Here is a 24,054-nt window from a genome sequence, read left to right on the forward strand (position 1 = left end):
GGAGTTCATTATAAACATAAATAGAAAGGAGGGCTACCCATGGATTAATGATGGGAGTGCCATGAACCAAAGAATATGATAAATGAACACAGGTTACCTGAGTCCAAATAAGAAATGAGAAAGAAAAATAAATGAGAGTAGTGCATGTACATTGTAAAAATTTGGATATACATGTAAAATATGTAGTTATAAAAAAGAAAAAAATTTTCACTCGTTATTCCTTCAGGGAGAAAAAGTGCAATTAATACAGTAGTGTTATAGCTTCCCATTCTTTCCCCTATGAATTAAAAAAAGTTTCTAATGACACTAAAAAACCGTCAGATTGATGAAGTCCGTTCTCTACGGGGACTGTTTAGGTCAGGCTACCCACTGCAGGCTCCCACCACCCAGGTCTCAATAGGCAAACACAGTGACAACATCGTGGCTGCAGCCTTAACAGCTCCGCCCAGCTCCGCTCAGGTTCAGAGAACACGCCCCGGGGGTGGGCCCAGCTCCTGTGGGGGCGTGGCTAAGAGACGAGGCCGTTCTCAGCCTCGGCCCAGGTAATCCGGGCGGGACCGGGAGGCGCCACACGTCGCAGCGTGATGACGTCAAGAACGCGCCCGGCGTGGCGCTTTCGGCGTGCGCAGCTGCGTTTCGGCGTTTTGGTTCGGTCTCCTGAGCCGAGGGTGAGGCGTGCTGTGCACTTGGCCGGCATGTTACCGGCTATGGGTGCTGTGGATGAGGAAGAGGAGCAGGCGGAGGAGGACTGTCCTGAATTGGTCCCCATTGAGACGAAGCTAAGAGAGGAGGAGGAAAAGTCTGGGCCCGGCGCTAAGATCCCAGTCACAATTATCACCGGGTATTTAGGTAACTAACCATCCCGGTCAGAAAATGCCGTGAACGCTGGTATCCTGGGATTTGGGGGCTGCCGGTGCCTCATCTCCTTAGGCATCTGGGCCTTCTGGGCGACAGCACATGTCTCTGAGGTAGGGGCTGGGTCACGCGCTTCCCGTTTGGGTTGCTTTTCATCTCGGGGCTCAAGGATGCCCAGACCCCTTTGCGTTAGATTCACATTTATCAAGGGAGACTGAAAGTTAACCTCGCACTTTGAAGCTAGTTTTGGCTTTGCGCCTGGAGGCTTGGACCCGCCCCCTAATTATCCCTGTGGCCTCTAACAAGTTATCTTACCTTTCTGGAGCTCGTGAGCCTTACTGGAAAGTGGAAGTAGTATCGGTCACCTGTTTGAGTTTGTTTTCTCACCTGCTAAATGGGGCAGGAAACACCTACCTTTATGTCTGTTACCTTTAAAGGGTGCCCTGTCTGTGCCCGACCCACAAGGGGCATTCTTTAGTAGGTTCCCTTCCCCACGAGCCAGCCTCTTCCAGCTATTCGGGGAGAGGACTCCTATCTCAAACCTTTTTTTGAGGTTTGTTTGCAAAGCACTCTAGGAGAAGGTAAGAATAAAATCCCTACCCTCCCAGACTATTTCTCAAGCCAAGGACGTTCAGGAGTGCACATGGACACTTAAATTCATAGGTGTGTAAGCGTGCAATTTCCTGAAGGACAGTTTTCGGGCTTACACTAGAGGTACTTTCTTGGAAAAATCTGAGGAGTATTATTTTAAGGCCTTACATTTTACTAGAAGGGCTAGAATAGATACAGGACCATATTAAAAGTGTGGGGAAAATTAAATGTAAACAAAGTGAAACGATTTGGGGTTAATAATACCATTCCTAGATGATGCCAGAGACAAGTACAAACTTGGTGCACGTGAGGGTCTTTTGCATAAAAATAAGAATTAAATCTCTGGTGTTTTCTTTTTTAGCTTTGTAGTCTGAGTTTATTCTCCTTTTTCCTCCGGACTAATTTTATAAGGGAATTTATTTTTGTCGTGTCCCCGTTCTCTGGCTTTTCTTTTTTAAATTTTCTCCAACCTCTGTCCATCCTTTTAAGTTGACACTCAGATAGTTTCTATTTTGATGTCCCACAGACATCTCGAACTCGGCAGGTCCAAAACTTCATATGTTACCTTACCCTCCAATCCTGCTGCTCCTGTGATTCCAACCACCTGGAATACTCTAAAAGTTTTCTAACTAGTCTTGTGTCATGCTTCCCTTTAATATATTCTCTGTATTTTAGCCCTAATGATCTTTGTAAATGTCAACTGTGTCACACCCTTCAGTGTTTCCATTTGGGTTGCAGTTCAAATTCCTAAACATGAATCAAAAGGTCCTATATGATCTGGCTCTTGACTGTCTTTCTAGCCTTCAAAGCTGTGGTCCAGCCACATTGAATTACTTTTACTTTTTTTTTTTTTTTTAAAGATTTTATTTATTTATTTGAGAGAGAGAGAGAGAGAGCACATGAGAGGGGGGAGGGTCAGAGGGAGAAGCAGACTCCCTGCTGAGCAGGGAGCCCGATGCGGGACTCGATCCCGGGACTCCAGGATCATGACCTGAGCCGAAGGCAGTCGCTCAACCAACTGAGCCACCCAGGCGCCCGAATTACTTTTACTTTTAAAAGGTGCCAAGTAGGGGCCCTGGGTGGCTCAGTCGTTAAGCGGCTGCCTTCAGCTCAGGTCATGATCCCAGGGTCCTGGGATCGAGCCCCGCATCGCGCTCCCTGCTCGGCGGGAAGCCTGCTTCTCCCTCTCCCCCTCCCCCTGCTTGTGTTCCCTCTCTCACTGTGTTTCTCTGTCAAATAAATAAATAAAATCTTAAAAAAAATTTTTTTTTAAAGGTGCCAAGTAGTTTAGTCCCTAGAATACTTTTCCTTTTTGTTACTCCTCTGCCTAGACCTCCCTTTTGGTGCTCCCTAACATCTTGTACATGTTCTGTCCACTCTGTAATCCTGTGACATCATTGCCTCTTTACGGTCTGAATTACCTTCCATCTCCCACTCTCTTAGTCTTTGTAAGCATTGTGAAAGTAGAGACAGTTTGTCTCTGTTCTGTGCACTTTTTGCTAAGGCCCAGCATGAAATCTGGCCCATAGTAGACTTCTGAATGAATAAACTGTGCCTTAAAGTCTTCTGCTTCATAATATGGTTAATTACTAAGTGCTAGTAATTTTATTAGAGGGTCTCTTACGTCCACCTCTGCCTTTCCATTTTCACTGCCACTGCCTAGTGCTGCCCTCATGTTCAGGGTCTCTGTCTCACACTTGGACTGGTTCTAAGAATTTCCTCATTGCCCTGCCTCCTTAAGCTCTGTCCCTTTCATTCTATACTTCACACTTTTGTGATGTTGAGCTTTTTAAAGCACTCTAAACACAAGCCTTTCATCTCTTCAACAGCCTTTAAAGGAATATGACCTAAAGGGATGCCTGGGTGGCTCAGTCGGTTAAGCGTCTGTCTTTGGCTCTGGTCATGAACCCAGGGTCCTGGGATCGAGTCCCACATCAGGCTCTCTGCTAGGCAGGGAGTCTGCTTCTCCCTCTGCCTGCAGCTCCCCCTGCTTGTGCCTCTCTCTCGCGCTCTCTGGCAAATAATAAAATCTTAAAAAAAAAAAAAAGGAATATGACCTAAAAATGTGGAAGATATTAATACCCTAATGATCATTAAATCCCTCCTAGTTAAAGGCTAGAAATCTCCTAAATGTACTTCAGAAGTTGTGTGCAAGCTTACATGTGAAAGGTCTTAGCAGCACTGTTTGGGAAAATAAAACACTGGAGATAACGCAAATGCCCACCAACAGAAAAGTAAATAAATGATACAGTTTAACTACACTAATGTGCAGTTTGTTTTTTTTCTCTTTGAACTTTGGTGTGTATAGTTAGTTGTTCATAAGATAAATGCTTTTCTTCTACTTGAGCGGAACATACTAGGTTTAACCTGCCACCTACTGGATAAAGTTAGTGTAGCTTTATGAATTTATCTTTCTAAGTACTGAATGTTGTGTATATTGTTAACATTTTCTACATCCATTCTCCTGTTTTGTGTGTGTTTTATAGATTGGTAGACAGATACAGTTGACACTTGAACAATGTGGGGGTTAGGGGTGCCACCTTCCTGCACAGTAACTTTGGACTCCCCCAAAACTCAACTACTAATAGCCTACTGTTGACCAGAAGCTTTACTGGTGGGACGTTGCCCCAGGCACAACCGGGAAAGGGTTAAGCGCGGCTGCTTCCGTTGGCCGGGCGGGACGGGGTGCACCCCAGCTCCTTTGAACTCGGGAGCCGAAACCAGTCCCTGGTTAAGCTGGTCGGTAGAAGCTTTACTGGTGATATAGTCGATTAACACATATTTTGTATGTTACATGTATTACATACTGTATTCTTACTAAAAAGTAAGCTAGAGAAAAGAAAATGTTATGAAGAAAATCATAAGGGGGAGAAAATACAGTACTGTACTATATTTACAGAAAAAAGTCCACATGTAAGTGGACCTGCGACCCACACAGTTAGTTGTTCGAGGGTCACCTGTATCTATACTTATTTTCTTATAGGTTACTTTGAGTACGAAAATAGCCCTGTAGTCAGTTTGAATTTGTGTCTGGTTAATGATGGATGTTGAAATAAAAGATAGGGCTTTATGTAAATTTTAGGGACGTAAACTATGTATTCTTGGCTAAGAAACATTGTCATCATGTGAAAGTGTCTAAATATTTTAAAGTACATGAGTAATTTAAATAAAGTAAATAAAGTACATGAGTACTTTATTCCCTGGAAACCATTATTTCAATAATTCCTTAATAGAAAATTTAGATGTCTTTATATTAATTATAAATTGTATAGAAGGCATATTTTTGTTATATGAGGTTGCAGCAAGCTGTGATCCATGTTGTAGGCATATTTGTAAATATTTATAAGATTTTATGTCAACATAAAGCTTTTTAATAGTTGCAAAGGATACTTTAATCTTTCCCTCTAGAATCTTCTATACCATAGTTAAAAATAATATTTTAAAAATAGCACACAAATTTTTAAAAACATTGGGACTCTTTTTTTTGTGTGTGCCTTTAAAATTAGCCTTTAAATATTGTTATTTAAAACAAATATGTTTTATAGGTGCTGGGAAGACAACACTTCTGAACTATATTTTGACAGAGCAACATAGTAAAAGAGTAGCAGTTATTTTAAACGAATTTGGGGAAGGTAAGTAAAGTTCAGTGAATGCCATGCTGTAAGAATTTATAGGATAGCTTATTCCCCTGGTGAATTGATATTCCATGTTTAAAAATGAAAATACAAGGTATTATAATGTGAACATATTGATGCGGATTGTTCTGGGAAAATTAATTTCTTTCAAGCTTTATTTTGTACAGATTTGAGATACTGAAATTATTAGTTTTCATAAAATTTTATATAAATTTGAAATTCATAGCAACAGAATTAAATTAGGTTTTTACATGAAATAACTCCAGAAGTAAAAATCTAAACATATGAAAGAAAGTTCTTTCAGACACTTTCTATGTACTTTTGTACTGACTATACTGTTCACTTGTAACTTTTGAAAAATTCTTTAAAATGCTTCAGTTTTTGTAAGTTTACCTTGTTGGATGTTTATTGTTTGCAAAGCATTTAAAACTGAAGATTTAAAAAATAAGTTAAATATATGGTTTCCATCTCAGGCATCTGCAGTTGTTTGTGGAAATACATGCATTTAAAATTCCAATTTTTTTTGTTTTTAATATTGAACTATGCTTAAAAAAAATCTGTACAGCAGTGTTACACACAATTCTTTGATTACTTTTAGAAGTTTTTCTTCTTAAGTGTGAATTTTAACTATAGCTCACTTTTAGCCAAAAAATATGTCTTATGTTGAGCTATTTCTTAAAGTATACTATTTTCTCAGTTGTAAATGAATAAAGGAGCTAGGTTTTATGAACAAGAAGGAAGACCTGTTAAACTTGATTTCTCATTTTAATAAACTAAAGTGAAAAGTCCTGTTAGAAAAAATAAAAATGCTAAGATTTTTAAAATCCTAATCTTGTACTCTAGCTTCTTATTAACTGATCTGTTGGACACTGTGATCACATTTATTATTAGTTGCTATTTTTCTTCATTCTTTCTGGATTGTTTATATAATTTATATAAACCATTTATTTGCAATACTTTCCTTTGCATTTTATTTATAACCTCTATACCCTGAATTCTGTAGCAGTCCCTTTTAGAGCTCTTTATCCTTGCCTAAGTGAAATATAAACAAAAAATATATACATGAAAAATTACTCCATTTTCTTTTGTGGCCATTTGCTTTACTGGATATTTAGAACTCTCCCTTGGCTTTGGTATATTTCTTTATTGGAGGAAAAGTAAGTATGATAACAAGCATCTCAGAATTTCACCTATATATTTTTCTTTCTTAAGTTAGCATTGCTAGGAAACTTTAGTTTAAAAATTTAATTTTTAAATGAGCACATTGATACCCTGGCCAAGCAAACTTCCTCAAAATGAACTTGGGTTTTTACTCATACCGGGAATATTGAGTAGTCTGTCTAGTAGAAACAAAAACAATTTAGAAGAAGAATGAAAAGAAAAAAATAGATAAGGCAGTCTTTTAAGAGGGTTAAGGGCATATAAAAACCAATATATTAAACATACTAGTTGGCCATGGACAAGGAGTGCTTTTGAAATAGCTACTTTTATTAGTGGGCAAGTGAGAGGGCCAAAGAAGTAGGAATGAGTCATTAATTTTGGATTTGCCTTTTTAGGGACTTAAATCCTCTTTAAAAAATAAAAGCTTAAATAATCTAGAGTAGTATAGTTTAGAACACTGAGGCTGCACAAACAGAATGAAAGAATAAAAGTTATAAAAGGTATTTGTAGAAAATGTTTTGAAATCTGTGTTGTTGATATCCTCATCTTTGTTTTTGGTTGGCTAGCGAACATAATCTTAAGAGTGCTTCTTGTTAATTATTTCAGGAAGTGCAGTGGAGAAATCCTTAGCTGTCAGCCAAGGTGGAGAGCTCTATGAGGAATGGCTGGAACTTAGAAACGGTTGCCTCTGCTGTTCAGTAAAGTGAGGAATGTGTTTATTGTGTGCTTGTTGGTTTATTATAAATGTTTATTGATTATATTTCCAGCTTTGATTTTCTAGTGTAATGTAACTGAATTTACACAGTCTGCTTCATTGTATTTTCACATAGAAAATAACTTATTAGAATGTATTTTCTTAAAGTGTTTCTTGCTGCCCTGTTTATTTTTCTGTGTGCTCTAATGCTTTGGTTCTTCTATTGAGTTTGTTTTTATTGTCTTTGATGTTAGGGTTTAATTAATGATTTCTGTGGTACGTGAAAGTCACATTTCATGTGTAAAAATTACTATTTTACATTGAGTGAGTCATTGGTCTTATGTCCAAGGATTCACCTTCTAAAAACAAAAGTAAATGACCATCAAAAAGGTGAATAGGCTCACGCTGTGTTCCACCAGTGATAGTTGCTTCCAAGGACAGTGTCTGTTTTTTTCACTAATACACCGTCGATCTTAGAAAAGGACCTGACATACCTATTCACTCAGATATTTGTTGAGTAAATTAGGAAAATTAATACCTGTACTGTTGACTTTGTATATTCTAGTGAATTAAATTTTTTCTACATCATTTACAACTTAGGTATTTGACTTTGAGTCAAATATATTAACAAAGCTAAAATCATGACATTTTCTTGAACAACCAAAATGAAATCCAGTATTTTCTTGCACTGTCTGGTACCCTTATTTAGAACAGATTGAAAAGTAATGATCGTGTCCCTTTAGATGTTATATTAAATCACTGTAATTCATAAATTTTATCATTGTTTTGGATGTTGAGTTCTTTCTTTCATTATGCTATAAAAATAGCAGCTTTTGACTTCAGTCAGGGTATTAAAGTTTCCTCTACTTTTAATTTTATTAAAGTATTAACTCCTCATGTATCTGATTTATTTTGCTATCAGTATATATGCCTCTGTTTTTCCCCACCATTGGTAAATATTGATGGATGTTGTGTTAGAAGTTTGGGAAGGAGTTAAATTTTCACATGCCTAAAGATATTTTTGTCTCAGGTTGCTAAATATATTTAAAAACATTTATAATGATCACTTTAAAATATTTAGGTAATAAACTGTATTTTGTATTTTGGTATTCTACAGGGACAATGGCCTTAGAGCTATTGAGAATTTGATGCAGAAGAAGGGGAAATTTGATTACATACTCTTAGAGACCACTGGGTTAGCAGATCCGGGTAAGAGATGACATTATTAATAACCAGAATATAGTTCTTAAACATTTTTAAATGTATTAGAGAAATATGTAAAGTAAGCATTAAACCTGTACTCCAGACTAAATATTTTTTGTTGTTGCTTAAAACAGGAAAAATACTGGATTGTCATATTTCTTTTGCAGATAAATCATAATCAGAGTACTTGATAATTTTAACTTGATAATAGGATTGAAATTCAATTGATCGATTTAAGATTATTGGTAGGAACACAAGTTGTTAAAAGTATGGAAATTTAGGAAAAATAAAGACATTCTACTTATAAGTTCTACTCCTATATTTGATTGATTATAGTCTACAGAGATCTTATTTCTGATTACTTTCTAATCCAGGTTTCTTGGAGGGTCATTTAAAGATACTTAAGGGCTTTTGGACTCTAATTTCAGTATTGCTTACTCTCTTTCAATTAATTGTTAGCATTAACATTTTGTTTTTCTACTACTAAAGTTGAAATAGTTTTATTGGTAAATACTGTCATTAGGTACAGAGTTAAATTAAGCCTACTGGGCCTTTTCCTGGTGTGGAATTAATGATTATCCATGAAATTTTTATCTCTGAGTAGAATTACATTTAAACTTCTCTATTGAAAGCTACACAAAGTTGAAGTGTTTTAGCAATCGATTTCTGTTTCCTTCTGACCCAAATGTCTTTTAGGTTACACCTTTATTCTTAGTTTGCAGAACATTTAGTGTTCCTTCTGTAAGTCTGACCATACCTTTTTTTTTATTTGAGTTAATGGCATTGGGCCATAAAACTATATAAAAGACTATATAAAAGTACTGTTTAGGAATAATTTATTAGGGGTCATAACTCTTTAAAACAGATACTGAAGTATACTGAAGGTCCAAATGTAATCAGTGGTTATTGTACTTCCAAATACTGCATAATAACATTGTCCTTCTGTTTTCAAATTAGTGTTGAGTTGGGCTGTTTTGGTCCTGTAGTAGACCGTATTATGTACATTTTCATACATTTCCAATAGATTGGACTGATGATAGGACTCGGACTATTACATTGATATTAAATATTAAATCTGGTAGGATGGGAAAAATATATGCCTCCTTTTTGAAATAGCAAATATCAATTTCTTTCATGGTAGCCACTTTATAGAGAAAAACTCATAACTTTGAGAGTAGGTGAGTTTAGTAAAACATGGTTCAGCTTTTCAGAGGGAGAAGGAAAAGTTAAATAAAGATCCCAGAAAGCTTTTGTACAAATTGTAGGTGTGAACAGGTTAATGTTTTTTCTAACTTTCTTTAGATTAATGATTTTATTGTTTGGGTAAAAATGGAACATTCATTAAAAAAAAAATTTACCCAATATCTAAGAAAATGCGAAGAAGAAAGTTAAATCACACTGTATCTCACTACAATGAAATAGAAGTAGGTAAATTTTATTTCAGGGATTTTTCTGTGCCAGTGCTACTTGCTGAATGACAGCATCAGTCTCTGAAGCTTGTGAAAAATGCAGATTCTTGGGCCCCATCCCAAATCTACTGAATCAGAATCTGTAAGGGTGTGAGCCCAGCAATCTGTTTTAATAAGCCCTCCAGGGGATTCTTACACATTCATAAATTTGGGAAGCCCTGCTCTATGTGCATATGAAAGCTGTATAAACAGATAAATAATTTTACAAAAATGTGATTGCATTCTTTGTGCTATTCTTAGTAAGTATTAATTTAGTTTTACTTGAATCTACAAGAAGAGAACTTGGAGGCAGTTCAAGATGGCAGCTTAGGAACACCCTGAACTATCTCTTTCCATAGACACACCAGATCTGCAGCTACTTATGGAATAATTCCTGCTCAGAAAGAACTAAAAATAGGCTGAACAGCTCTGTCTACAATAAGGAATATAAGGGCTACACTGAAATGGATAGAGGAGGTGGAGATGTGGTTTTGCCAAAAACTTCACCCCGGTGCAGCAACTCATAGTAGGGAGGGGTTTCACAGGTCTGAAGTCTTTACCTGAGGAGGGATGGGTTTATACCCCACTTTGGGTATGCCAACTCTTGGAACCTGCACTGGAGAGACGAGGCCCTCCCAAATGGGTTTGGAAACCAAAGGGGCTTGTGTACAGTAAACCTGGGGGGCTGTGGGGAATCTGAGGTACTCCTTTTGAGGGGCTCACAAACAAGCACACTCATTTTGGGACCCAGTGCAAAGGCAGCAGTTTGAAAAGTGACTAAATTATATGTGAAGGAGATTGATTTGCTAATTCTAAAGTGTTTACTGGAGTAAACACTTTACTCCAGTGTTACCCCAGCTGGGACCAGTTGGGACTTTCTTTGGGTCCAGAGGTGCTTGTGAACACCATTTTTGCACTCTCCTTCCACTTTGCTAGTGCAGTCAGGCACTGTGGACACAGACAGCCTCCCTAAAGCCGTGGGTGTGCCCCCATCCCCAGACGTGTCCCTGCCTCACTAAAGCCTTGGGTGTATCCTGCCCACATTGTTCTCCTCCTGCATCCCTAAAGCCATGGATGTGCATCACCCTCAGTACTCTTGCAGCCTTGCTAAAACCTGCCTTTGAGTGCAGTCCACAGAAGGAATGTCTGTTGATCACCTGTCCCTGGTGGCCAGAGGAGCTTAAATTTCTGCACCCTATGGGACTGTAATAGGAAGGTAGTTTGGGGAGGGCTGTCATACCCAAGGCACTGCATAGACAGCAGGCTGAAACACACTGCTCGTCTAGTCTGCCTATGGAAAAGGCCCATCCACTTGTCCTGGCGCTTCAGCCTAAGGGACAGGCTTCAAAGGTGCTCTCAAAATGTAGGTAGGGAGACACCATCTTTGATCTCTCCCTCAGCCTCAACAGAGCTTGCTGGTACCTCCAAAAAGTTTATGTGCTTGTCTGAAGCCTTGATTTTTGTGGCTTGAGTTCAGGAGACACCTCCAGATCTCTTGGGGTGGAGATCAGCAGGGTTTATAGTTGTGGTGCCACAGGGCTATATATTCGTATACTCCAAAAGCTCCTTCCTGTGGATCTGTCTTCCAATCAGTCTGAAACTAGGTGCTGAGATCACTCCCTTTGGAACACTGGCAGGTCTATTTTTTTTTTTTTAAAGATTTTATTTATTTATTCATGAGAGACAGAGAGAGAGAGAGGCAGAGGGAGAAGCAGGCTCCCCGCAGAGCAGGGAGCCCGATGCGGGACTCGATCCCAGGACCCTGGGATCATGACCTGAGCCGAAGGCTTAACCATCTGAGCCACCCAGGCGCCCAACACTGGCAGGTCTTGACACACTCTCAACAACTGTGGGATCTATCAAGAATAATTCAGGCTAATTAGGTAATCACAGAGTTTCAGAGAGACAACCAAGAGCTAGGGCAAGGTTGAATAATAAGGCTTATCTCCTATACAAGGCCACTCCTTCAAGACTGGGAGAAGTAACTGTTTTGCTTAATAAATAGAAACCAAGAGTCAAGTAAAATGAGGAGACAGGAATAGTTTCCAAACAAAAGGAGGAGACAAAACCTCAGAAAAAAGATCTTAATCAAGTGGATATAACTAATCTACCTGATAAAGAGTTCAAGGTAATGGTTATAAAGATGTTTACCAGAGTCAGAAGAATGTTTGAACACAGTAAGACTTCAACAAAGAGATAGAAAATATAAGGAAGTACCAAATGCAAGTCACAGAGCTGAAGAATACAGTAACTGAACCGAAAAATACACGAGAAGGGTTCAGCATCAGAATAAATGAAGAAGAATGGATCAGTGACCTGGAAGACAGGGCAGTGGAACTCAGCCAAACAAAGCAACAACAACAAGAAAATTAATGAAGATAGCTTAAGGAACCTATGGGACAATGTCAAGTGGAGTAACATTCACATTATAGGGATCCCAGAAGGAAAAAAAGTGAAAGAGGCAGAAAACTTCCCTAACCCAGGGAGGGAAACAGACATCGAAGTCCCAGAAGCATAGAGAGTTCCAAATAAGATGAACTCAAAGACATCCAGATCAAGAGACATAATTACAATGTCAAAAATTAAAGAGAATCTTAAAAGCAGCAAGAGAAAAACAATTTGTTAAGTACAAGGGAATCCCCAAATCACTATCAGCTGATATTTCAGATGAAGCTTTGCAGGCCAGAAGGGAGTGGCATGATAGATTCGAAGTGCTGAAAGGAAAAAACTTCCAACCAAGAATATTCTACCTGCCACGGTTATCATTCAGAATTGGAGGAGAGTTTTCTAGACAAGCAAAAGTTAAAGGAGTTCACCACTAAACTGGCCTTATAAGAAATGTTAAAGGGACTTCTTTAAGTTGAAAAGGAAAGGTACTAAGAACAAGAAAACATGGGAAAGTAAAGATCTTACTCCTAAGGGCAAATATATAGTAAAGGTAGTGAATTAACCACTTATAAACCTACTATGAAGGTTAAAAGACAAAAGTAGCGAACTTAAGTATAGCTACAATAATTAAGAGATACACAAAGTAAGAAGATGTAAAAACAAAATGTGGAGAAGAGAGCAGAAATGTAGAGTTTTTATAATTCAAATTTAAGTTGCTATCAACTTGAAATAGGCTTGTATTTATATATAAGTATATATATGTAAATATAAACAAATATATAAGTATAAACATAAGCATATGAATGTACAAACATAAGTATATAAACATAAGTGTATAAATATATATGTGTATATAAGCTGTGTGTGTGTATATATATGTGTGTGTGTGTATATGTATATATATATATATATATGTGTACATATAGGCTGCAAGGGAAGTGAGCAAGAGAAAAAAAGAACAGAGAGGAACTATAAAAACAGCCAGAAAATAATTAACAAAATGGCAAAAAGTACATACCTATCAATAATTACTTTAAATGTAAATAGACACAGTCAAAAGATGTATACAGTAGTTGAATAGATTTAAAAAAGAAGACCATCTATATATTGCCTATAAGAGATTCACTTCAGATCTAATGACATGCAGACTGAAAGTGAAGGGGTGGAAAAAGATATTCCATGCAAATGTAAATGAAAGAAAGCTGATGTGGCTATACTTATATCAAACGAAATAGTCTTTAAAACAAAGTCTAATAAAAGATAAAGGACACTGCACAATGACAAAGGGTCAATCCAATAAGAGGATATAACATTTGAAAATTTTTATTCACTCAACATAGGAATTCCTAAATATATAAAACAAGTATTAACAGACTTAAAGGGAGAAATGGACAGCAATACAATAATAGTGGAAGACTTTAGTACTCCATTTACATCAATGGATAGGTTACCTAGACAGAAAACCAATAAGAAAATGGTCAGCCTTAACAACATATGAGACCAGATGGACTTAATAGGTATACAGTTAACCCTTGAACAGCATGGGTTTGACTGTGTGGGTCCACTTACATGCAGATTTTTTTACAGTATAATACTATAAATGTATTTTCTGTTCCTTACAATTTTCTGAATAACATTTTTTTTTCTAGTTTATTGTAAGAATACGATGTATAATACAACCTACAAAATATGTTAATCGACTGTTTATATTATCAGTATGGCTCCTGGTCAGCAGTAAGCTATTAGTAGTTAAGTTTTTAGGGAATCAGAAGTTATATGTGGGGGTCCCTGGGTGGCTTAGTCTGTTAAGCATCTGCCTTCGGCTCAGGTCATGATCCCAGGGTCCTGGGATCAAGCCCCACATCAGGCTCTCTGCTCAGCGGGGAGCCTGCTTCTCCCTCTCCCGCTCCCCCTGCTTGTGTGAGCGTGCACTCTCTCTCTCAAATAAATAAATAATCTTTTTTTAAAAAAGTTATGGATGTGGATTTTTGAGTGTATGGAAGGTCAGTGCCCCAACTCCTGCATTGTTCAAGGGTTAATTGTATACAAAGCATCCAAAAGCAGCAGAATACACATTCTTCTCTACATATGGGATGTTCTCAGAATAGGTCACATATTAGACTACAAAACAAGTCTCAGTACATTTAAGAAGATTGAAATCATGTCAGATATCTTCTTTAATGATAGTGGTATAAAACAAAGTCAATTAAAGAAAGCTGGACAAATCATAAATACGTGGAAATTAAATAACATGCAACTGTTATAATCAGTGGGTCAATGAAGAAATCAGAGGAGAAATAAAAAATACCTTGACACAAATGAAAATGGAAATAGAACAATCCAAAATCTACAGGACGCAGCAAAAGCAGTTCTAAGAGCAAGGTTCATAAAAAGATAGCTCTACCGAAAGGAACTAGAAAAAGAACAGATAAATCCCATAGTTAGTAGAAGGAAAGAAATAATAAAGATTCAGAGCAGAAATAAATAAAAAACTAAAAAAAAAAAAAACCAATAGAAAAGATCAATGAAAGTAAGAGCTGGTTATTTGAAAAAGAAAATCAGAAATGAAAGAGAAGTTAACATACCACAGAAATCAAGGATCAAAAGAGACTACTATGAATGAAATGGGTTAATTCCTAGTAACATACAATCTCTCAAGACTTCCAGTCTTCCATGAAGAAATAGAAAACCTGAATAGATGCATTATTAGTAAGGAGATTGAATCTGTAATCAAAAACCACCCAGCAAACAAGTCCAGGATTAGGTGTCTTCATGGGGAATTCTACCAAACATAGAAAAAAGATGTAATATCTATTCTTCTCAAACTCTTCCAAAATACTAAAAGAGGTGGAAAAGCTTCCAAACTCATTTTATAAGACCAACATTACCCTGATACCAAAACTAGAGAAGGACACCACCAAAAAAAAAAAAGAAAAAGAAAATTAACAGGCTTATATCCGTGATGAACATAGATGTAAAATTCCTCAACAAAATATTAGCAAACTGAATTCGACAATATTAAAAGGATCATACACCATGATCAATGGAATTTATTCCAGGAATGCAAGGATGGTTTAACATCTGCAAATCAGTGATACACCACATAACAAAATGAAGGGTAGCAGTCATGTGATCACCTCAATAAATGGAGAAAAAGCCTTTGATAAATTCCAGTGTCCATTTATGATAAAAACTCTTAAAGTGGGTATAGAGGGAATACTTAAATATAATAAAGGCCATACATGACAAACTCATACTCAATGGTGTAAAGCTGAAAGCTTTTCCTCTAAGATCAGGAACAAAATAAGGATGCCCACTCTTGCCTTTTTTATCCAAGGAAGTCTTACCCACAGCAATAACACAAGCAAAAGACCTAAAAGCATCCAAATTGGAAAGGAAGAAATCAAACTATCACTATTTCCAGATGACATGATACTATATGTAGAAAACCCTGAAGACTCCACCAAAAAACAGTAAATGAACTCAGTCATGTTGCTGTATACAAAATCGGTGTACACTTAACCTGTTGTGTTTCTAGACACAAATAATGAACTGTCAGAGAAATTAAGGAAACAATCCTTGCAAAAAGCCTAACAAAACAATTTGCATCAAAATGAATAAAATACCTAGGAATAAATCTAACCAAGGAGGTGAAAGACCTGTAGATTGAAAACTAGGACATTGATGAAAGAAATTAAGTTAGAACTAAATGGAAAGTTATTCCATGCTCATGTTTGGAAGAACTAATACTGTTAAAATGTCCATACTATCCAAAGCAATATACATATTCATTGCAAACTCAGAATTTTATTTATTTTTATTTTTTTAGATTTTTTAAAAGATTTATTTGACAGAGCGAGCACGTGCACAAGTAGGGGGAGCAGCAGAGGGAGAGGGAGAAGCAGACTCCCTGCTGAGCAGGGGCCTGACACAGGGCTCAATCCCAGGACCCTGGGATCATGACCCAAACGGAAGGCAGACGCTCAACTGACTGAGCCACCCAAGTGCCCCTCTATCAGAATTTTAATGCCATTTTTCACAAAACTAGGACAAATAATTTTTTTTAAAGATTTTTTTAAAGTAATCTCTACACCCAGCATGGGGCTTGAATGCACAACCCTGAGATCAAGAGTCACATGCTCGACTGACTGAGGCAGCCAGGCGCCCCAGAACAAATAATTAATTCTAAGGTTTATGTGGAATCACAGAAGACCCTGAATAGCCAAAGCAGTCCTTTTTTTTTTATTTTAAGATTTTATTTATTTATTTGACAAGAGCACAAGCAAGGGGGGGGGGCGGCAGGCAGAGGGAGAGGGAGAAGCAGGCTTCCTGCTGAGCAGAGAGCCCAATGTGGGGCTCAATCCCTGGGCCCTGGGATCATGACCTGAGCCGAAGGCAGATGCTTAACTGCCTGAGCCACCCAGGCCCCCCATAGCCAAAGCAGTCTTGAGAAAGAAGAGCAAATGGGAGATGTCACTGTCCCAGACTTCAAACTGTACTACAAAGCTGTAGTATGAAAACAATATGGTATTGGCATAAAAAAGACACAAATCAATGAAACAGAATAGAGAAACCAGACATAAACCCATGCTTTTCTAGCCAATTAATCTATGACAAAGGAGGCAAGAATATACAATGAAGAAAAGATGGTCCCTTCAAATAAATGGTGATGGGAAAATTGGACCAGCTACATGAAAAGAATGAAACTAGGCTACTATGTTACACAATATACAAAAGTTAGCTCATAATGGATGAAAGATTTGAATGTAAAACCTGAAACCATAAAATGCCTAGAAGAAAACAGGTAGTTTGCTCCTTGACATCAGTCTTGGCGTTGAATTTTTGGATCTGACTCCAAAAGCAAAGGCAACAAAAGCTAAAATCGACAAGTGGGACTATATCAAACTAAAAGGCATCTGCACAGCAAAGGAAGCAATCAATAAAATGAAAAGGCAATCTACTGACTGGGAGAAAATATTTGCAAATCATGTATCTGATAAGGGGTTAATATCCAAAATGTGTAAAGAACTCAGTTGCAAAAAAACAATTTGAAAAGAGAGCAGAGGATCTTAAATAGACATGTTTCCAAAGAACATATACAGGTGGCCCACAGGCACATGAAAAGATGCTCAACTTCACTAATTATCAGGGAAACGTAAATCAAAACCACAACGTGATACCACCTCACACCTATTAGAGTCAAATTGACAAGAAATAAGTGTTGGCAAGGATGCGGAGAAAAGGGAACCCTCATACACTGTTGGTGGGAATGCAAATTGGTGCAGCCACTGTGAAAAACAGTATGGTGGCTCCTCAAAACATTAAAAATAGAGCTTTCATGTGGTCAGCTATTTAACTTTTGGGTATTTTTCTGAAGAAAATGAAAACACTAATTTGAAAAGATATGTGCACCCTATGTTCATTGCAGCATTATTTACAGTAGCCAAGCTAGGGAAACAACTTAAGCGTCTGTCGATGGATAAATGGATAAAGATGATATGCTATATATATACAATAGACTTGCTGTTTGCAACAGTGGGGATGGGCCTTGAGGGTATTATGCTCTGGGAAATAAGTTAGATTTCATTGATCTGTGAAACCTAAGAAACAAAACAAAACTCAGATACGGGGAACAGGTTGATGGTTATCAGGGGGAAAGGGGTTAAAGGGTTGAAATGAATGAAGGGGGTCACTTGTATGGTGTTGGATGGTAACTAGATTTACTGTGGTGATCTCTTTGTAATGTATACAAATACTGAATCATTATGCCATACACCTGAAACTAATATAAGGTCACATACCATTTTACCTCAATTAAAATTTGTATATTCTATATGTAAACCACACATATATATGTAAGCCAACACATATTAGATACTCCACAAATCAACTATTGATATCATTAAAATTAATTAATAAATTCCTCAAAAGGTGGGCAGAAGCAAAAAAAATACCATGTAATTGAAAGAGAACTTGAAAGAAATGAAGGAATCCTGAATATCAGAAAAATGCCGTTTCACTGGAAGGGATATGAGTTCAGGGGGGAAAAAAGGTTATAAAGAACATAAACAAATGGGACGAGTTAGTTTTTGAACTATATGTATCAGTTCAGAGTTATTTCTTGACTCCGGGACATAAAGGAGTAGGAAATGAACACTTCTACTTAGTCCCATCTCCTGGTTTTGATTGATTTATCCTGTGCTGTGTTAAGATTCCTAACATCTACATTCTCTCACACTTGTTTGGTTCTATCTTAAACAATTTTAGTCCTCATTACCTCAGTACTGTGGCTTCTCCATTCCTGAGTTGATGAATCTCTTTATTGACTGAATTTCATGGTCAGGTGATCCTTTCAAGCTATAGATGCTGTGTTCCTTTGCTTTTTTTTTTTTTTTTTTAAAGATTTATTTATTTGAGTGAGAGAGAGAGTCGGGAGCAGGGGCTAAGGAAGAGGGAAAGAAAAGTCCCAAGAGGACTACGTGCTGAATGCAGAGCCCCACGTGGGGCTCAATCTCATGACCCTGAGATCACGACCTGAGCTGAAACCAAGAGTCAGACGCTCAACTGCCTGAACCACCCAGGCGCCCCTCCTTCCTTAAGTTCTTACATACTTGCTTGAGAGTGCTTGTCTTTTGTTTTTATACCTGAAGGATTATTTTACTGGGTATAAAATTTCCAGATCACGATTTCCTTCCCTCAGAACTTAACAAATATTGCTTCTTGATCTCTTAGTATTTTTTGATTGCCTGGATTTCCTTTTTTTTTTTCATCAGGATTTGTGGGCGATATATTTTTTGAGTTTTAATGCTGTTGTTTCCTTTAATGTTTTGAGTCTGTCTACCTGGTGTTTTCATTGTTGAAAAACAACTTGGCAGGAGGTAATATCCTCAGGGAACACTTTCATTAGAACTTTGTGGTCATTATTTTATTATACTGGGGCAAGGAATGTTAGTGTAGAAAAGTCTAATTTTTTTCTGCCTCCTTGAAAGTGACTTGCTTTCTCATCCAAACTGCCTGACAATTTTTTCCTTTATTTTTGAAGGTCAGTAATGTAACCAGGGTACGTCTACATGTCATTCATAATCATTTTTCCTTGGATTACAGTATAATCTGTAATCTGTAGGTTTATTTCTTCATTTAGGAGCATTTACCTTATTACCATGAAGATTTTTTTGTCCAATTATTGGGTCCTCCACTTGATGACACCAATTTTCCTTATATTGAATTTTCTTATGTTCTCCATATGTTTTATCTTCTAATTGTTTTGTCTTTTGCTTCTGCATTTACTTCAGTCATCTTACGTGTTCCTTTCTGTCAGTAATTCTGTTTCCAACAGTATCTGTTCTGTTCCATGATGTTTTAAAAGAATTCGTTAAGTAATGATATGTTTATTGGTTGTATGTTTATTTCTTTAGCACAAACTTCCATTTCATGTTATTCTGCTTTATCTTGCCTTTTAGAGTTTGTTTTTAATTGATTTTGTTGTTTTTAAGTTCCTTATCATGAATAGGCCTTTGAGAATTTTCTTTGGCTTCTTGGGTTATGTTTCCTTCCAAAATGGGTTCTTTGCCATTTATATGCCTTATTCATTTCTTCAGTTTTTTTCCTTGCCTTTATCTTCTTTTTTGTTTCTTCTAAGCTGTAATATATGTGCATTGTTTTTTTTCCTATTTATTTATTTATTCATTTAATGTATAATGTATTATTTGTTTCAGGGGTACAGGTCTGTGATTCATCAGTCTTACACAATTCACAGCGCTACCAGAGCACATACCCTCCCCAGTGTCCATCACCCAGCCACCCCATCCCTTCCACCCCACTCCACTCCTGCAACCCTCAGTTTGTTTCCTGAGATTGAGTCTCTTACAGTTTTTCTCCCTCTCTGGTTTCATCTTGTTTCATTTTTCCTTCCCTTCCCCTATGATCCTCGGTCTTATTTCTCAAATTCCTCATATCTGTGAGATCATATGATAATTGTCTTTCTTTGATTGACTTATTTCACTTGGCATAATACCCTCTAGTTCTATGCATGTCATTGCAAATGGCAAGATTTCATTTTTTGATGGCTGCATAATATTCCATTGTGTGTGTGTGTGTGTGTGTGTGTGTGTGTGTGTGTATACACACACACACCACATCTTCTTTATCCATTCATCTGTTGATGGACATCTAGGCTCTTCCATAGTTTGGCCATTGTGGATATTGCTGCTATAAACATTGGGGTGCATGTGCCCCTTCGGATCACTACATTTGTGTCTTTGGGGTAAATACCCAGTAGTGCAATTGCTGGGTCGTAGGGTAGCTCTATTTTCAACTTTTGAGGAACCTCCATACTGTTTTCCAAAGTGGCTGCACCAGCTTGCATTCCCCCCAACAGTGTAGGAGGGTTCCCTTATCTCCGCATCCTCGCCAACATCTGTCGTTTCCTGACTTGTTAATTTTAGCCATTCTGACTGGTGTGAGGTGGTATCTCATTGAGGTTTTTTTTTTTAAGAGATTTTATTTATTTTTCCGCAGAGAGAGACAGCGAGAGAGGGAACACAAGTAGGGGGAGTGGGAGAGGGAGAAGCAGGCTTCCCGCTGAGCAGGGAGCCCGATGTGGGACTCGATCCCAGGACCCTAGGATCATGACCTGAGCTGAAGGCAGACACTTAATGACTGAGCCACCCAGGCGACCTCACTGAGGTTTTGATTTGTATTTCCCTGATGCCGAGTGATGTTGAGCACTTTTTCATGTGTCTGTTGGCCATTTGGATGTCTTCTTTGCAGAAATGTCTGTTCATGTCTTCTGCGCGTTTCTTGATTTGATTAGTTGTTCTTTGGGTGTTGAGTTTGATAAGTTCCTTTTTTTTTTTTTTTAAGATTTTATTTATTTATTTGACAGAGGAGACACAGCGAGAGAGGGAACACAAGCAGGGGGAGTGGGAGAGGGAGAAGGAGAAGCAGGCTTCCCGCCGAGCAGGGAGCCCGATGCGGGGCTCGATCCCAGTACCCTGGGATCATGACCTGAGCCGAAGGCAGACACTTAACGACTGAGCCACCCAGGTGCCCCAAGTTTGATAAGTTCTTTATAGATTTTGGATACTAGCCCTTTATCTGATAAGATATTTGCAAATATCTTCTCCCATTCTGTCGGTTATCTTTTGGTTTTGTCTGTTTCCTTTGCTGTGCAAAAGCTTTTTATCTTGATGAAGTCCCAATCGTTCATTCTTGCCCTTGCTTCTCTTGCCTTTGGCGATGTTCCTAGGAAGAAGTTGCTGCGGCTGAGGTCGAAGAGGTTGCTGCCTGTGTTCTCAAGGATTTTGATGGATTCCTGTCTCACTTTTAGGTCTCTGATCCATTTTGAGTCTATTTTTGTGTGCAGTGTAAGGAAATGGTCCAGTTTCATTCTTCTGTATGTGGCTGTCCAATTTTCCCAACACCATTTGTTGAAGAGACTGTCTTTCCACGGGACATTCTTTCCTGCTTTGTCAAAGATTAGTTGACCATAGAGTTGAGGGTCCATTTCTGGGCTCTCTATTCTGTTCCATTGATCTATGTGTCTGTTTTTGTGCCAGTACCATACTGTCTTGATGATGACAGCTTTGTAATAGAACTTGAAGTCTGGAATTGTGATGCCACCAGCTTTGCTTTTCTTTTTCAACATTCCTCTGGCTATTCAGGGTCTTTTCCGGTTCCATACAAATTTTAGGATATGTTCCATTTCTTTGAAAAAACATGCGCATTTTTTTTTCAGCATGTTGGTGATTGATGTAGAGAACATCAGTCTACTTACATATGGTGTTGATGGATTGTTTTTAATATCTTACCTATCTTACCTAAACTTGTTTTTCTCCTGGACCTCAATTTGAATGCTGGGTCTTGCTGAGAGCAGGGAAGGCGAAGCAAAGGAAAAGGGGTGACTGAGAGAGCCATATGGGCAATATGACTTTTAGGTTCTGTTCTCTTAAAGTACCCAGTGTTCCCCTCCTGAATTTCCTCCAACTACTCATGAAAATATATTAATACCTTGTGCAGGTACATCCTTGAGCTTCAGACCTTTTAGTTAATTTTGCTCTGAGCCCTAGAAAGTGGCCCCCTCCTCCAAAAATGTGGAAATGGTTAGAAACTTTTACCCTTGGTTGACTTTTCCCTATATTACTTATTCTTTGCTCAGTTCCCCTTCTTGCCATTTTGAAAGCTGTTTCTGATAAGTATTTGGATTTTGTAAACTTTTTCCCCACAGCCACTTATTAGGGTAGAAATAAGAATTATCAGAAGTCACATAGGACTTTCTGTTTCTTATTTAGAGTATCACTCTTCAAAATTTGTTGCAGGAGGTTGTATATTGGGTTGTTGCTAATAAAACTTGGCTTTTAAAATTTTATTTAAATGTTTGTTGTAATCGGTTTTGAATAAGGGAGGTTCTATAATTTAGGTCAGGGTTTCTTAACCTTGGCACAACTGATATTTTGGGTTGGATAGTTCTTTTTTGTAGGGGATTGTCTTGTGGATTGTGGGATGTTTTTGTTTTTTTTGTTTTTTTTTAAATTTTTTAAAGATTTTATTTATTTATTCATGAGAGACAGAGAGAGAGAGAGAGAGAGAGGCAGAGGGAGAAGCAGGCTCCCAAGGAGCAGGGAGCCCCATGTGGGACTCGATCCCAGGACCCTGGGATCACAACCTGAGCCGAAGGCAGACGCTTAACCATCTGAGCCACCCAGGCGCCCTGTTTTATTGTTTTTTGCCTTGTGGGATGTTAACAGCATCCCTGGCTTCTACCCACTAAATGCCAGTAGCATTCCCCTAGTTGAGACAATTAAAAATATCTTTAGACTTTGCCAAATATTCCCTGGGGAGAAAAATCACCCTGGGTTTGGAACTATTGATTAACTTATTCTCTCATCTTACTCCTCTTGCTAAACACCTGCATCTAAATTTTAAATAGTTTTCTTAAGTAGCCTGGTAAGTATTACCAAGGATACACATCAGATTTAGAAAAAAAGCTCTAATATACTCTTGCAATTCAACTTAATACTACATGAATGTTAACTGTATAGGACTTATAAGCTATCTGAATAGTAATCCATGAATTAAAAAAAAAAAGGTTTATGAACAATGTGGAATTTTACTGAGTGAAAAAAATTAAGACTTTTTTAAATGACTTATTGTTAGGGGTAATGATACTCACAGTAGATTTACTTTTTTCTCCCTCATTAATTAAAATCATGGTGTTAGCCAAGTAAGTGAAGAAAATTCTTATTGGCAATTCAGTTGTTTACCGTTTAGGAGACTGACACTCTCCAGTTCTAAGCTAAATAATTGTCATGGTAAAGTAATTTCCTTGAAAAGAACAGGCATTGATTCGCCCCTGTTACTCACAAATCCTATTTCAGTCAAATTGGAAAACTATTAAGTTTTGGGGAAAAAATCAATGGGTATCAGGAAACCATTAGATCTTGTGGCCCTTGCTATATCTTGCATGAGTAATCACTGTAGACAGCTGACAGGTATTTCGCTGTTGACACAGTGATGCTTGGGGGGCCACATCTCCTCAGTGTAAGTGGACAGCTTCAGACACGGGGATGAGTTCAGTTATCCTTGTTTTTCCCCAGTACTCATTCTTTTGGACAGCCCTGTCACTAACTGGACCTGTGATGCTTTGAAAAATCAAATACTTCTTTTACTGCCAGTTTTCTTTTTCTTGTGTAATGGCAAACTGATCAGGGCGTGTGCTTTGCTACTGAACCAGTGTCTGTCAAAAACAAGTTTTAATTTCTTACTTAGAAGTTCTTTTTCCTCAGATCCAAATTTTATATCAGTATTAAACAAATAGTATAAGGTTTTACTAGTAATGCTCTTATAGAGTGTATAATTTTGCCTTCTGTTCTTTTCCTTCTATAAAACTTACAAGTTTTTCTCTTTTTCAGTCAAGTGGCTTCCGAATTATCTATATTGTGTTTTGCTTCCCTTTAGAGAGAGAATTCATTATTTGTTAACTGTATGATTATTAAATTTGGAAGAGAAAACATAAAAATAAGTCCCATGTGCACATATCCATAGTGCCCAAATTATTTGGTAGTATCTATTGGCAGATTAC

General features: G+C 37.7%; 1 protein-coding gene across 4 annotated transcripts in view; it reads left to right on the forward strand.

Annotated features, from left to right (window-relative positions):
• The first annotated feature begins 603 nt into the window (after window positions 1-603).
• CBWD3 (COBW domain containing 3) overlaps window positions 604-24,054 on the forward strand; it is a 53,121-nt gene continuing 29,670 nt past the window's right edge. For 3 of the 4 annotated variants that reach the window (XR_004302161.1, XM_032427502.1, XM_032427503.1), the window contains exons 1-4: window positions 604-849; window positions 4,992-5,078; window positions 6,849-6,945; window positions 8,054-8,145. Coding sequence is in view for 3 of the 4 variants with exons in the window: in XM_032427502.1 (XP_032283393.1) it covers window positions 696-849; window positions 4,992-5,078; window positions 6,849-6,945; window positions 8,054-8,145 (430 nt within the window). In the remaining variant the exon portion in view is untranslated. Of the gene's footprint in view, window positions 969-4,991; window positions 5,079-6,848; window positions 6,946-8,053; window positions 8,146-24,054 lie in introns of all 4 variants that reach the window. The other variant, XM_032427504.1, reaches the window with a different exon arrangement.

The sequence above is a fragment of the Phoca vitulina genome, unplaced genomic scaffold (assembly GCF_004348235.1).
Source record: "Phoca vitulina isolate PV1807 unplaced genomic scaffold, GSC_HSeal_1.0 scaffold37, whole genome shotgun sequence".
Taxonomy (NCBI): domain Eukaryota; kingdom Metazoa; phylum Chordata; class Mammalia; order Carnivora; family Phocidae; genus Phoca; species Phoca vitulina.